The sequence below is a fragment of the Mytilus edulis genome, chromosome 14 (assembly GCF_963676685.1).
Source record: "Mytilus edulis chromosome 14, xbMytEdul2.2, whole genome shotgun sequence".
NCBI classification, from domain to species: Eukaryota; Metazoa; Mollusca; class Bivalvia; order Mytilida; family Mytilidae; genus Mytilus; species Mytilus edulis.
The window spans coordinates 27,180,466-27,196,346 of NC_092357.1; the positions used below are offsets into that span (position 1 = coordinate 27,180,466).

At 31.2% G+C, this 15,881-nt stretch overlaps 1 protein-coding gene across 1 annotated transcript; it reads left to right on the forward strand.

Moving 5' to 3' along the window:
* Positions 1-2,223: 2,223 nt before the first annotated feature.
* LOC139503763 (cardioacceleratory peptide receptor-like) lies at positions 2,224-15,583 on the forward strand. Its single transcript, XM_071293639.1, has 7 exons — positions 2,224-2,449; positions 7,097-7,185; positions 8,963-9,095; positions 11,295-11,626; positions 12,289-12,424; positions 13,244-13,330; positions 14,575-15,583. The coding sequence occupies exons 4-7, from the start codon at positions 11,438-11,440 to the stop codon at positions 14,814-14,816; spliced, it is 654 nt and encodes a 217-aa protein (XP_071149740.1). The 5' UTR covers positions 2,224-2,449; positions 7,097-7,185; positions 8,963-9,095; positions 11,295-11,437; the 3' UTR covers positions 14,817-15,583.
* Positions 15,584-15,881: the final 298 nt, after the last annotated feature.

The window sequence follows — 15,881 nt, forward strand, 5'->3', positions numbered from 1 at the left end:
ATAAATGGCAACATTTAGAATTCCTTTAATGCGACTGAAACCAACCGATTGAAGTAATCAAAGGTCTTCCCGTGTGTTAATAACCTTCCAATACATTTTATTCCTTATCTCCAATTCCATGAAATAAAGTAGCATTGAATAAAATAATGATTTTTTTATACATTTGATTAAAATTTAGAAAAATAATAATCCCTATCATAAGAAATGTTCATTTATGATCTGAGATCGAGAAGATGCAATGAGAGCAATGAGAGCAATTTATGATAACTTGATAACTTCTGAAAGTTAAATCTTTTAGAGTTTTTGGTCGTTAAGTTTTCTCCCAATTAATTTCACATGTCGTCGACAGCTTCTCTAGGTTTTCCAATCCTTTTTCAAAATGAAAAGCGGCAAATTAACCAAATGTGGAAGATATACTGTTACTTCTCAGTTAAAAAAAAGCGTGTGATAATTTAGTATTGGGTAGTTTTATTATGTGGCAAATATATAAATGGACGGAACTTATCCATATCTTTCGTTCGTCATTGATAGTATTGTCGTAGATCATACATTTTCATCTATCGATGGAAATGTATGAAATTAATTGCTCTATTCCTTTAATCTTATTAATAGGATTGATGGATTCATGTTATCTGTCGGAACTACATTGACACTTGTAAATCTAATAAAGATATCGAATGATGTATGTATGATAACTGGGATTTATATTCTTGGTTATGATATCGCCTTGAAATAAACAAATAGGTCAAATCATGTGGATTTAAATTCGACTTTTGGTTTTAAGTGTACTGCATGTTTCCAAAACATTATTTTAACAATTCAGGATTGTTCGGATTTAGTATGAAAATACACATTCGTTTTTCATATTGTTAAACTGAATCAGCATGTATATTATTCAAATCAAAAGTACGAAAATGGATATTCTGATATGACTTGCTTCTTTCGCTTTGTAAACAACACCGTGATAACATTCTCGATATATCTATACTATAAGAAAACCCTTTGCCGAATTTATTGGTTTAAAAATTACAATTTAAAAAAGAAAAATAACTTGTATTCTTATTCGAATGCATAATAAAAGAAGTAATGCACAAGATCTCGAAAAATTAACAAAATCAAAATAAATCAAAATTCAGCGAAATTTTATTACTGATTTTGGCGCATTTAAGTCATTTCAAAACATGACTTCATACAAATGTAAACGCTTGAGTTGAAAGTTTTCTGTTACGTGAGCCATCCAAATTCGTATAATAGTGTTTCTAAATTGATTTTTGAGGTAGGATTTGTTTAATTGTCTATTGTATTTTATTATTCGCATATTTACTGATTTCAGCAGGTCAATATGGCGGCTCCATTAGTTAATTAATGTCAACTTTGGATTTGACGGTACATGTAGCTTACGAGAAAAACATGTAAATTAAAAATGGCAAATGCTGGGTAGGAGAATTAAAAGATTCTAGCAGTTATTCACGAAATAATCCATGCAAGCTATAGACTCATTACAATGCTTGTGCTTTATATAACGGGGAGTAAAAGAAAACAGACACACACACAGCATACCCACTCTCACTTCAGTTTTTTAATGACCGTATTTGTCTTATTATAATCGAAATAATTCATGGAAGCCATATATTGTTGGAAATTTACATATGCTATTTAGTAAAAGTAATTAAGTTGTTACAAGATATTGATACTGATAAAACAAAATATCCTTATGTTTTCTTTAGTTTAGGCGCTGAGAATTACAGTAAAAATAAAAATAATTGTCGAAGGACAATTTATTACGACTTTTATCTCCAAAGAGGAAATTGAAAAAGAGCTAGAGAACCAGATTCAGTTCTTCCATGGGATTTTACAACTTGACAGTGATCTTAAGTTTGACACAGTATTGTGACTATGTGCTACTAACAAAACAGGAAGAAAAACCAATCAAACGAGTATACAATGTGACAATGAATGGTTTTATGTTTGATTAAGATAACAAACAATTTCACAGTTTACATCCTTCTTCGTCCAAAGCAATTCTACATTTAAATTAAAAGTCCGTTTTGATTAAATCCAGTGCACAGTTCTACAGAACAAAACGTGCAAATCTAGAAAAAGAAATATAAAACTATAGTCAATAAAAAGATATAAGGTGACGTTACACCAATGATTTGATGTTATATAATTCTCAAAAAGCTTTGTTTCTATTGTTACGAGTAACATTTAATTGGAAAAAAGAGTGACAAATTGATCTTTGGGAAATAATAATGTATTTGGTTTGTTTTTTAGATGGATTTCATTTTCTTTCCAGTCAGTTATATAGATCAATATTGACTCGATGCCACAAGTATAATAGAAGTCGCATTAGCGTGCTAGAAGCAACATATTTCAAAATACAACACAAGATAGTCGTTTTGTGTTTTTTTCTCTCGCTTTGAATGACGACTTGATTTTATCCAAACAGGTCAGTTTGTTTATTTTATATTATGTTTTTAAATTTTGAAGAATATACGGTTTGATATTTTATAAGGTATTATATTCTATTTTCTCGTAAATGCTTAGTGATGTGTTGTTTTATGACAGTTATTTTCCTTTGAATTATTTGAGTATATCATGTATATTGATCATTTTTTCATGAAAAGTGTTATAAACAAGAATTTTATAAAAATTACCATATTATTGATATTCGTGTCAACACCGAAGCGAATAAAACTTGATGCTTTTACATGTTTGGATGTGTTTAAAGCTGAGGCCGTGTTCACATTGACCAAAACTCGGTGTTGTGTTAGTGTAACTCACACGTAAACTAACCACAATTACGGTCCCATTGATAACACTCAATTTTTGTATACTATGTAGTTTAAATCATGTTTTGTCTACATGCAGTCGATAGTCAATATAGGATTTGTGTAGGTTGAGTGAACACAAAATTTGGCATTTAAAACATTAATTTTACCATGTATATGTAATGAAGAAACAATTTTTGAATAGAATTGATATTAAAGTTCTTTACAAAATTATTTGTCTAAACTTGATATATGTTATTGTTATAAAACAACTTGACTAGCTTTATTAACCCCTTATCAAGACTCAAAGCATCACCATTGCCGAACTCATAATTCATTTGAAAAGTTCTTCCTGAATCGACTGGACGTACACAGAAATATTTGCCACTGGTGTTTAATCAAACAACAATTCACTCAGAAATGCATTACTAAAAAATGTGGGAGGTAAATTGCATTGTTTTGTTTTGTTCTCTGATCCGTTAAAATACCTTCAGAAATTAAAATAAAAAACATGAACTTCTCCCTTTGCCAAATACTCCTTGGCGAAGAAATTCCATTTGAAATAAACAGAAAAAATAGAAATGTAGTGATCCTTAACATACCAATCCTTTTTCTTCGTCTGTAAACACGCTGATACAGCCTACGTTTTCTAATGCGTTCTTAAATATTTAATACTATAATTGATGGTGAAACTCTAGATTGAGAATTTTTGTTTTTATCTGTATGACCAGAATATTTTGTTATTTCAAATTGGGTTTAAGAATATTTTTCAAGGAAAAATCCATCGCCCCTTTTTGGTGTCAAATGGTCGTTCCCTAACTAGCAGAACAGTTTTTCGAAAAAAATGCTTTCTTTTCTACGTAATGAACATTTAAATGAAATAAAGTTTACAAGTGTGAACAAATCTTATTTACATATAATTAAACAAGGTGTTTAGATGTGAACAAATTTAATGTCAAACCAGTATGCATTGCATTACACTAATTGTAAACATGTTTACAGTACATGGCGTTTTGTGTGAACACGGCCTGAGTTGTATTTAAACTTTTTTATTTGTTTTGTTCTCAACGCTCTGTGTTATATTACTTAGTTATTTGTTTTGCTCTCTAAATGTTTTGAATTGTGCGCCATGTTTAAGTACCAATTAAGAATACCAGCATACTTGAAAAGTACCATAAACAAAAATTCTCCTTTGACGGTATCAGCGGTACATTCGGTACTAAAAAAGTTTTGTCTACCTCAGGAATAGATAATATTAGATGTGTTTGGCACAACTCTTAGGAATTTTGGTTTAAAATGCTCTTCAACTTCGTCCTTGTTCGTACCTTATTTGGCTTTTTTTTAAACTTTTGTGGATTCTTTTTTTCACCGATGAGTCTTTTGTAGGGACAACGCGCGTCTGGCTTTGATTCTGCTATCTACGATGACTTTTTAAAAATAAATAGTTCTCAAAAATATTTTGATTTACCGTAAGTGTTGTTGATATACAATAATATTAACCGATGACTTACAATTATTAGTAAACCGGAGGTCATGAACTCCATTTGAAGTATGCTAACCCCATACAAACCCACGTGACGACATTAAACCAATCATAACGTCTAATTGTACTCAAGGTAAGATATTTTTTTAATGTTTGCAAATGAATTTGAATATTTATCATGTTAACATTCATCACTGTTGATGCTATTTTGACGAAATGATACTCCAAAAGGAAGAACTGGCGATTAAACATTTCAAAGACAAAGCAATTGTAGACTCCCCTTGTTAACGTTTGTTACATTTATCAAAGAATGTTTTGTGATTGGGTTTTATTCAATGTCTTTCAATTTTACTTCAAAGTTATGTTCCTCTCGAAGGTGTTTCCTTCATATGACAGCAATAAATAAGAAAAGGATCATGTTTTATCGTTATTGTTTGCAGTCGTTTATCACTTTAGCAAAAATGGCAGGTAACAAAAGAAAATAGCAATTATTTCCATAACATCTGTTTTAAAGCAGATGACGCTAGAAATTGTATCCAAATATATCAACTTAAATGCATTTGATAAACTATCAGATGTATAAAAAAACAAATCGTAGGCGTTGCTACTGATTTGTTAAATCTTGGAAATATTACCAGAAACAAATTTGATTTATTCATTTTGGCAAATACAGTTTTATAATTATTTGAATATAATGTTTAATAAATGTTTTGCTTCCAAATATTAACAATGCTTGAGGGTATTGTATGTTTAGTCTTTTCTTATTAATAAATTAACTCATTAAAGATATCAGGATTGCATGTTTGTACGCCAGACTCCTGTTCCATCATAAGATACTTACCAATGACGCTCGAATAAAAAAACATTAACAGGCCAAACAAATATAAGGTACAAAATAAATTAGGAGCTCAAGATTCCGAGGGTGTTGTGAAATACAGCTAACGTTATCAAGAGCATTTTGACATATTCAAGGTATTATAAACAGGTAAATGAATTCATTCAATGGTCCTTTCCATAATGGATAATAAAATTGAGAATAGAAATAGAGAATTTCTCAAAGAGACAACAACAAAACAAAAGAGCAGAAAACAGCAGAAATCCACCTTAGGGTTTTAAACGGAGCGATAATATTTTTTTAAAAACTCAAATATGAATAATAGAGGGACAGTAGAACGGAAAATTTGAAATTCACTAACAACGTCGTTGATAAATACAAGACCATCATTAAACATGCTAAACATTCCTGGCTGCGTTTCCCAATAAATCTTACGAAATCAAACAAATGTATTGTAAGTTTATTGAATGTTTATGAATTTCAATCAAATTCATATGTTATGTTTTCTTTATAAAAAAAAAAGAGGCTTAAACCTGAATGGACCCGGTTTGGATTCGTTTAAATGAATCTCAGAAGTGTTTTCTAATCCCTATTTAAGTCAGAAGATAATAGTTCAGTGTTATGCTATCAAACTATCCATCCAAATCAGATATAAGTGTATATATATACAACTCGTCTAAACATCAACCCAACAATGTTAGATCTGTAAATTTTGTGTTCTTCCCTCGGTGGGATTCGAACCCATGCTACTGAGATATCGGGACACCAAATCGCCTGCACTGTATCCGGTGCGCTAGACCACACCACCACCTTGGCTTCACAATAATAAAGCTTTGGTGGGCGGGTGTTACCTTTCCTCGTCAGTTTTAATCTAGAGTCGTAATACAGTACATGATATATAAGGCATGGAGATGTTATTGTTACAGATCAGCTCAATTATCTATATTAAAGGATCCTACAAATTAATGCAAGATACAGTCACAGAAAACAATTATATTTATAAGTACGTCTGAGTAAGTGACAACTCTACAATAGATTTATCCATCGGATCACCAGTAATGATGATGATACATGGCTGTGTACATAATGTATATACAACTCATCTAAACATCATCCAACAATGTTAGATCTGTAAATTTGCTTTCGCCGGGATTCGAACCCATATCATAGATGTTTTATTTTTCCATTTACCATACTTTTAGTCTATCTACATGATGGCCGTGTAGCATGTATAGTCCAGCAGCTACAAATGTAAGTCAATATTTTGGCACAACTGATCACTTTATGGTAAAAGCATGAAACTTTGCACATTGTTAAATATGATGATAGTAAACATTTTTGGATATGAAGTCATCTGGAAAAAAACATAATGGCCGCCAAAATTCAAAACCGCCGGAACTTCAAGAGGCTATGTTCAATATATAGGTTTGATGTATCCCTTCAAAGTAAAAGCATACAAATTTGCATAGAGATATTCATGATGCTAAAACATATTTAAGGTTATGAAGCCATCTTAAAGAATTTCAATAATGGCCGCCAAACACAAAATATATGGGTATAATAAAGAGTAAAAGCAAACTCCTTTGAAAAGTGGTAGTTATGACACTTAAACATATTGAGAAATGGACCCATCTTAAAAAAAATCCGACTGTGAATATGAATGATCCTGATTGTTAGATCCAAACTGAATTAGCCTGACCAAACATTTTTTTACCAAAGAAAGCTTTTACTTTGGTACTGAAACCTCTTTTAAAAGTATTTTCATAAATGTCTACATAAACACTGCAGAAAGTGTCACGCCTGTACTGTAAAGAGGTCAATTATACCAATTAGTAGCACTGTCTGAACTTTAAACTTGTAAATCGTATGAATAAACAGCAGCAAGATTAACAATGCATCATCATTGTTGGTATTCGTGTAGTTCCCGTTGTCAGGTCTTTGTGATACATTGTGCTGTGCCGTTAATCAGGAAGCAAAACAAAACCAAAACATAACTTTGTTTTACAGGAAGAAATACCAGTATGGAATATTATAACAATACAACGACAAATGTTAATCACAACAATGGAACAAGTAATACACCTGAGCATTATAAGGTTAGTTAACGAGCATCAATATCTTTTTTCAAACACCATTTAAACTAGATGGAAATTAGGAATGATAAGCAAAACAGAAACTGCAGAAAATACTAAGACGGTTGAAAAAAGAAATGGACTCCTTCGAGTTTTACTAATTGTGGCATTGGTGAATCTTTTGAATCTTAGCTCATGATATTGATTCAGCTTCAAGAAATCATCAATCAATCAAAAACTATTTCAATTTGCCATATATGATTGTCTGTTAGTTTATATTTTTCACATATGGAACGACCTAATGTCATTGAAAAGAAGGAAACTGATTGTTTTAATGCGAAACGTGATCGATTGCTTTCTGTTGCATTGCATTATTAACCGAATAACCTAGACAAGGGACATTTTTAAACATTGGGATTTGAAACAGAACTATGTCATTTAGTGATGATGTGTTTTTAAAGTTAACATTTTTCGGATCTCGGAAAACAATAATTACCAAAATGAAAGCACCACTAAATTATAATTATTTGTCAAACCTGTAAAAATATCAATTGAGGCAAAAAATGTGAACTGACTTTCTGCAATTTAAAAGTGATTGATAGCTTTTGTTTCATTAAATTATAAACCGATTTACCCAGATACATGTAATGTACATTTTAAGACTTGTGATTTAAAAAATAAAATATGTCACAAACTGCTTTTGTGGTGTTGTTTCGACTCTAAATTTCAAATTCTAGCCAATCAGTACCAATGATAAAACATTTTTAATAAAAATCAATCAACATATGTGATATTCGTCAAACATGTATGCATGGAGACGTAGGGGAAATCAAATTCTATAAAATGTTGAAACGCAACCAAACTTCCTTTTAAGTGATGCATGTTAAATACTTATATTGAATTTCTTCCAACACATTTGTTGACAAGACTGATTATTGCTTTTAAACAAAAGACACTCTATCACAAAATGAGTGTAAATGTTGGGTTTTTAATTCATCTTTTAACAAAAAAATTGTTACAATATTACAAACTGAGTCTGTATTTATAATGTCTTTTGTTCCCTTTATTAAAGATCTGTTGATTTGCCTTTTATTTATTTTTTTTACCATTATTAGATATTTATTTTTATAACATGCAATCGTCATTTTTTCGGAATTTATAATAAATGTTTGCCAACATAATACATTGTTTTGCCTATAGGAGTTTATGCTGAACAAATGTAATAAGGAGTTTTTTTTTTTGGACAAAAGAAATAATATTGTTAACTTCGTGACAACAATAAATTACTAAATTCATTTATAACTCGTCCAAAAAAAAAGTTATTTCAAACCAGAACTTGATAAATATTGTGGGTATTTTTTAACTCAAGATTTTTTTGGGGGGTTTAGACATGTTTAAGCTGTGTTTTTTACTTTTTTTTGTACATTCCGAACTAAATAATTATATTCTTTTAGAACACATTCATTTTCGTTAAATATGAATCCATGCCTGTACATCTACTTGAATCCAAATTAAGTTATATTGTGTTGATGGTCAAACTTATAACACACAAAAACCGTAACATCTAGGTCGAAAATGGGTCATTAAACAAATACTTGTCCAAACAATGAATAACTCTATAAATCAACATTCCAACCGTTAGAATTAATTCCGCGGCGCTTAACTAAGTTTAATTGTAGAAACCAATTCCTCAAATAACAAACAGCGTAAGGTATGAAGTATATAATGTGTGTATTAACTATGTAATAGGTGTATAGCAAGGTTATATAGATAAAAACTATAATTCTATTTTGTGTTGTAGGTGATTTTAAAATGGATTTCATTTGTGATTTTCCTTGGTATAATAGCATTCAATGCACTTGTTATCGTGTTGTTACTTTCACGGAAGAAGAAGACGAGGATGGGATTTTTTGTTACTAACCTTGCAATATCAGGTATAACTATTAATGCGTGCTACATGCCTTATGAGCTCATAAATCTCCAGTCGATGGGTGAGACATGTTGCACAAAATATGGTCCCGGAGGTTTGTCGTGAGTTTGTTTGTTTTAGTTGTGCATTGTAACTTGCTGATTGCCTTTCCGTTATATTTGGTTCATTCAACTTCATTGCTATAGAAAAGACGGTTCGTGTCCGGCATATGAACCGGAATATTCATTTGGTGTTCCCTCTCTTTTAATATAATAAACTATATTATATTAGAAATAATGCATTTTAAATCTTCTAAAAGTGTCAACTACTGATTCCTGAAACAAAATATTCGTTCTGTTAGTTACAAACAAGAGTCAAACGACTACGAAGGAACAAACGGATACATTATAAACAAACTGACAACGACCAAAAACAAAAACCAGAATCACAAAACACAATTGTAAAATAAAGACTGCACATCACGAACCCCACTAAAAACTGGGTGTGATCTCACGTACTCCGGAGGAATCGAATATATTAGGATAAGAATTCAGAAAATGTATGGATATTTAAAATTATATTTCTTCATTGTTATAAAAACACGCTTTACATTTTGTTTATTCATGAGGCCATATATTGATTCCTGGTGTTGTTCCTGTGCTATATGTGCTATATGTTGTTATATGAATAGCAGTATTTCGTGTCAAGAACTGTTTGTCTTTTAGTTTCTTTATATTGATTCTGTATTGCAGTTATCGATTAATTCAAACAATAAGTAATGCTTTAGATCTTTTTGCAGTTTATACGGTTCTTAAGGATCCGTTTTTTATGATTAGTATATTTGTTTAAAATCATTTATAAAATGTACCCATTGATAAACAATAATCGCTTTAATCGCTTGAATTCTAGTTACAACTATTACTGATACAAAATGTGATTATAATATTGTATCATGCAACATTTGAAAGCATAAATTACACTCGGACAACCATTTAATTTTCCCAAATAACTACATTATATCATAAAAGTCAAGACGAATTAAATGTCAATAAAATACAGAGAGGGGTATGATTTCAATGACACAAATCAAATGAAAATATTGTCAACCAAAGTTCACCGTTTGAAGTGAAATACCACCAAATAATAAAACGTCACATCCAGTTGCTTTCGAAAAAAAAGTCAATTCAAACATTCCCTTTAATTGACAGGTTTAGGTAATTAAGTATACATGTCATTGTAGATAAACATGTCTGGGTCATTAGCATAAATCTTGGGTATTTCAAAGCTACTTGTTTGGGGGAAGGGGGGGGGGGCAAAGTATATTTCGGCACGGAACCTTCTGGTCACAGGGTTAACCAATTATAATAGACACTGACGACAACAAAGCATTGGCAAGTGTTTAAAGTATTGAGGAACTAAACATTAATTTGAGCTCTCAACTCTTTTTTAACCTGTGACATTGGTGAAAGTTGCGTGTAAACTATAGAACAAGCTATGATACCATTAACAGAACCAATATGTTTGTAAACACCTGTACTCATCTGAAAATTACCACACATCACTTACCAATTTTAAAATGGCAAGTGAAAGAGAGGACAGATTCAAGAGCATGCGCCGTTTCTAAAACCTAGTTCAACTTAGGAGATAACTGTATTGTATTTTAAGCTCCGACGGCATCAATTGGGGATTTGATGGTCGCAAATTAAGTTTACTGGCGACGCGTTAGCGGAGACAGTAAACGGGTATTTGCGACCATCAAATCCCAAATTGATGCCGTCGGAGCTTAAAATACAATAATGTTATCTCCATTCTAATGAAACTGACAGAAAACAACGTTAAAACATGTATTTAAAATCTGTCATAAGCCGTCTGCGCTTGCGCGTACGTCCCATAGCATCAATTGTCAATTCATACCATGTAAGAAAGTGACGTTATCCAATCAAAATGAACGTTACAAACGTTGTTGCATTAGAATTGAAAATATACAACGTATGCGCATCATAGAATATTAATAACTACATTCTTGACTAATTTGGTTTATAGACGTCATTTATGTCATTCGCTATCATTGACATTGTACACTGTTAAAATATACTGTAAAAAGAAGGATGATGATGCTAGCTGTTTATCTTCTAGAGGAACATGAAATCAATAGTCAAAATTAATCTACCCTGTAAAGCTTTTGACATACATTTTTTTAATTGAAACAATTTTGTATTTGTAGATCTCTGTCTTGGACTCTTTTACGTTTTCCCGGAGTTGGTTTTTAACAAATTTGGAGTTCCCTGGAATAAATATGTCTGCTATATAGTGTACGCATTTTTCTAACAGTGGTCAGCCTATGTATCTATATATGCGATAGTTGTAATGTCTATAGATAGACTATACGTTATTGTAAGACCTTTATCTGCAGCCTCTAAAGGACAAAAGTATCGATTTGGTTTGGCATCAGTAGCTTGGATTACTGGATCGGTTCTTGCTGTGCAGTACGTTGTTCACACTGAGTTCTGGAATACGGAAAGAACATTTTGTGTTCATTTTATTCCATACAGAGAGGTGAGTTTAAGAGAAAACAGAACTGCTTGTGATCGAGTTGTTTTAAATACAATTAATCTGTTAGTTGTTGTCTTTTATGAACTGACTATGTTGTTACTTTGAGGCAGGTCATTGCGTTTCACAAATGATTTTGTTAGTACCCCATAATCTTCTCCCACTTCTTGCAAATGTTGAAAGCTTCTTCTTGCAAAGAAGAAAACCTTATTTTATTTTACTTTATGCAATTTTTTATTTGTTTTTAACCTTTGCCTAAGTAAGATCTTAACACAATTTTGACTTTCACAAAGACTATTCCGTGATATACCTCGGCTGGATATTTGAAATAAACTGGAATTCGTGTATGGTCCAGACACGCAATTATAATCTTTACCATAAAACAAAAAAATAGAGTGACATGAAATGAATTAAAAAGTATGTAATGTCTATTTGCATGTATGTGAAAGAATAATAAAAAAAACTATGTATAATCACATTAAAGAAAATGTATCCACCAAAGTTCAAATTAAGTGGATACAAGCAATTATAGGCTACCGTAGTTGCGATGCAACTGCAACTTTTCACCTATTGCTGAATTATATGTATCTTTAAGATTCGTTTACGTATATATAGCGTATTTGAAATGTTTGGCATATATATCTAAAGGATTTTCATTTATTTTTCAGGCAATGCTTTATATTGATACCACACTTATGATAATAATTCCAGTCATTATTAACGTCATTTGTTATGCTGGTATAATAATTACAATCCGTAAACGGGAAAAGTGTGGATTTATTCCGGCAAACAGAAGCGATGCAGGTAACAAGTTATCTTTAATTGATTTGTCATCCTAATTTGTTGATACAAAGAGTACATTTACTTTCATACGTAATAGTATAACATTCTTTAAATGAAAAAAAGTATTACCATCACAAGCAAATTATTCGATATTATTCATCCACAAACTTTGACGAAGTCAGTAAATCAAATTATGTTATCGAAGTCCCCATCTTTCGTTTTACTCTGCTCAGCAAATCATCGAATTGCATATCATGGTTTTACACACATGATCTGAAATACGTTGAATTGACCCAAATTTATCAAATTGTTTAAAACAGTATAATTAATCGATTTATGTTGTTAAATACCAGTTACTCTACGCGATATGAAGCCGTTTTGCGCACGATCGGTAAAAAGCTGTATTCTGAAACTCACAACTGATATTTTATTATACAATTATGTAGACATTCTGATGATCGGTACATAAATATATTATAAGTTTGTCCAAGACAGTGGTAGGGATTGAAATATAACAACAATTCTTATCAAAGTGTCCTGTTTTTTACCCATAAACATGATAGAAATTGCAACTTTAAACAAAGTCTAAGTACATGAGCCTATACCATTTGAAAGATGACTTGTGTTTGCTGGAAATTGATCCAACATAAACTCTAATCATCGGATTTATCATCGTAATGTTGTTTCAGTGCAAATAGTTAAAAATTTGTTTCATGATTTGAAGTGTTTCAATTAACAAATGATTAGGCGGCCAAGTTATTTGTAATTAAGATACACATGTATGGTTTTAAAATGTGTATTACTCGGTGGCTAATTAAGTAAATATTTTGATTTTTATAGTTTCTACAGATGAAATAATTCCTAAGGATAGAGTGATTTCAAATGCAAAAATAAAGACTATTAAGCTACTATTAGTTGTAGTATGTGGTAAGTGATATATTGAAAACCTCAGGTTGGATATTGATGTAATGTAATTTTAGGACCTACCAATTTTAAATGTTCATTTTAAAATGACAGACAGAAAATACCAAATGCAAAAATCAAAACCATTAATAGAATTCAACAGACATCGACAAACATAAGACGAATGTCCATATGACGGGTTTAGTCCAATCTTTTGATATCGATAAAACAAAAAGTGAAATAACCAAAGTACTGAACTAAAACTCAAAATGAAAACTCCATTATTGAATGGCAAAATGCTCAAATACAATTGTAATATTCCTGAATTGGTACAGCTAAATCCTTTTGTTGAAAATGATGAATTAAACCTTGTCACGTGTATGACTCTCTCACAATATTCCATGTTATCAACATTTTAGCGTAAATAAAGCAAACAGACATAATCAGGATAATAGTTACAAACGAGAACGCTACAAAAAAAACCTAACAAACTCCATAATAATAAACAAAAACAGAGATGCAAATATAAAGAAATAATTAACACTGTACACAAGGATGATTCAAATTACTGAATGCCAGATCCAATTAAGTACAATTTCTGATTTTGTAATATAAATTATGCCGTCTACACAGGTGAACTGATCACTTCATCAAGTGAATATGCTAACAATCCCTACATGCTAATTATGTGGTTGAAGAGGTCAATAACACTAAATGCATTACCCATTCAAGTTATGTTACATATTTGATTTCTCTCACACTATAAAAACTACATACCAGTGGCAACAGTCCATGTTTACTTAAAATGACAGCGTTCCATAAATACTATTACATAACACTAACATAATATATTTGGGCATGCAGCAAACATTTACTAAAAATTCAGTTGAATACAATTTTTGTATTCTTTAAATCAAATGGGATCAGTATTCGATTAAACGGCATTCCAAACCTGTACCATCCAATCTAAAACCGTAAAAGATTCTTTCCTGATTCTGGTTCAAATAAAAACAAGCAATTATCTCATTTAACCATATGCTAACAAATAATATGTTTATTTGCAAATTTTATAAATACAAAATAAACCAAAATATTTCTGTCATCAAGCATTATTAAATCATTCATCTTGAAAGGCGTACTTAACATTTTGATAGTCATTTCCTTTCGCTTTTATTTTCCTCGTAAAATTATCTACAATGAAAAACGACAACCTTATCTAGAATCAAATTATTTAAGGAGTTTACCTTCTCTTTTAATTTCTTTTTCAGTTTATATATTATGTTGGACGCCGATATATGTTGGTGCATATTTACAGTTTTACGCCAATATCAAAGCCGGATTGATATATAATGTGTTGTATACATTTGCTCCATTGAACAGTTTTGCCAATCCATTAGTGTTTTTGATATTTAATTTCAAAATGTTTCGATCAAAAGAGAAAATGACAGATTCTCATTTAATGCACATGAATACAGTGAAAACCTCATTAGGTTCAAAACGACATCATTAAAAGTTACATTTGAGTTGAACGTCATCTTTAAAAGTTATATTTAAGAGCGACATGATCTTTAAAAGTTATGTTCGAGTGAAGTGTTCATTTAGTCAACTTACAACTTTAGAGGAAGGTGAACAAAGTGATTCCTTAATGAAGGCTGAATGATCTACAGGAATAAACTTTTAAGTCGATCGATAATGACTATAACAAATAAAAACGAAAATGACGAAAACAAATCAGTCTTCAGAACACAACATTGAAATATTACCACATATCTCACCAAACAACCGGAGGTGATTACAGGTTCTTCTGAAGAGTTAATATAGCATTACAAGTAATATTTGAGTGAAGTGTTCTTTAGCATGCATGCAACTTAAGAGGAAGGTGAATACAATGAAAACTTCAATAGGTTCAAAACTTCTTTCAGTGAAGTGTCCATTTACAAATGATTTACATGAAGAAACCGTAACATATTTAATTTGTGTTACTGTGGATACATTATTATTTGTCAGATACAAATTGTCGTGAATTTCGTGGGTATACATGTAGTTGAACCAAGAAATTTAAATTTCAACGAATGACAAGTTTCCTATAGACCTGTACGCAAACATCGGCTAAAGACAAAATAAATATTCACGAACATGAATGGGTTTCTTTATCCCGAAGTACCTACAAACATAAGTAATTTCACACTAAAGGCTGAAACTCATTAGTCGAACAGCAATGGCTTTAACAAAAAAAAACGAAAACGACGAAAAACAATCAATCTTCAAAACACAACATTGAAAACAATAGTACACAAGACTTAACATAGAAACTAAAGACGAAGCAACACGACCCCACCAAAAAAAGGTGCTCGTAAAGGTAAGCAGATCCTGTCAGGTCTTTCATATCATTACAAACCTGGTAAATAGTCTAAATCGACAGATCACATTCGTGAAAAGGGAACGGGATTTTAGTTACGACATCAGGAACATATCCGATATCATCGGTGAAACGATCAACCAAAAAAAATAATATGAAGGGGTGATTTCAACTTCACGATTTGGAACTCTTGGTATAATAACTTTCTTGGGAGCA

What these genes read in the sequence shown, in the direction of transcription:
- LOC139503763 (XM_071293639.1), top strand. Translation starts at nt 11,438, where the DNA reads ATGTCTATAGATAGACTATACGTTATTGTAAGACCTTTATCTGCAGCC. An exon ending in ATTTTATTCCATACAGAGAG is followed by an intron (nt 11,627 to 12,288) that starts GTGAGTTTAAGA and finishes TTTATTTTTCAG; the next exon opens with GCAATGCTTTATATTGATAC. An exon ending in GGCAAACAGAAGCGATGCAG is followed by an intron (nt 12,425 to 13,243) that starts GTAACAAGTTAT and finishes TGATTTTTATAG; the next exon opens with TTTCTACAGATGAAATAATT.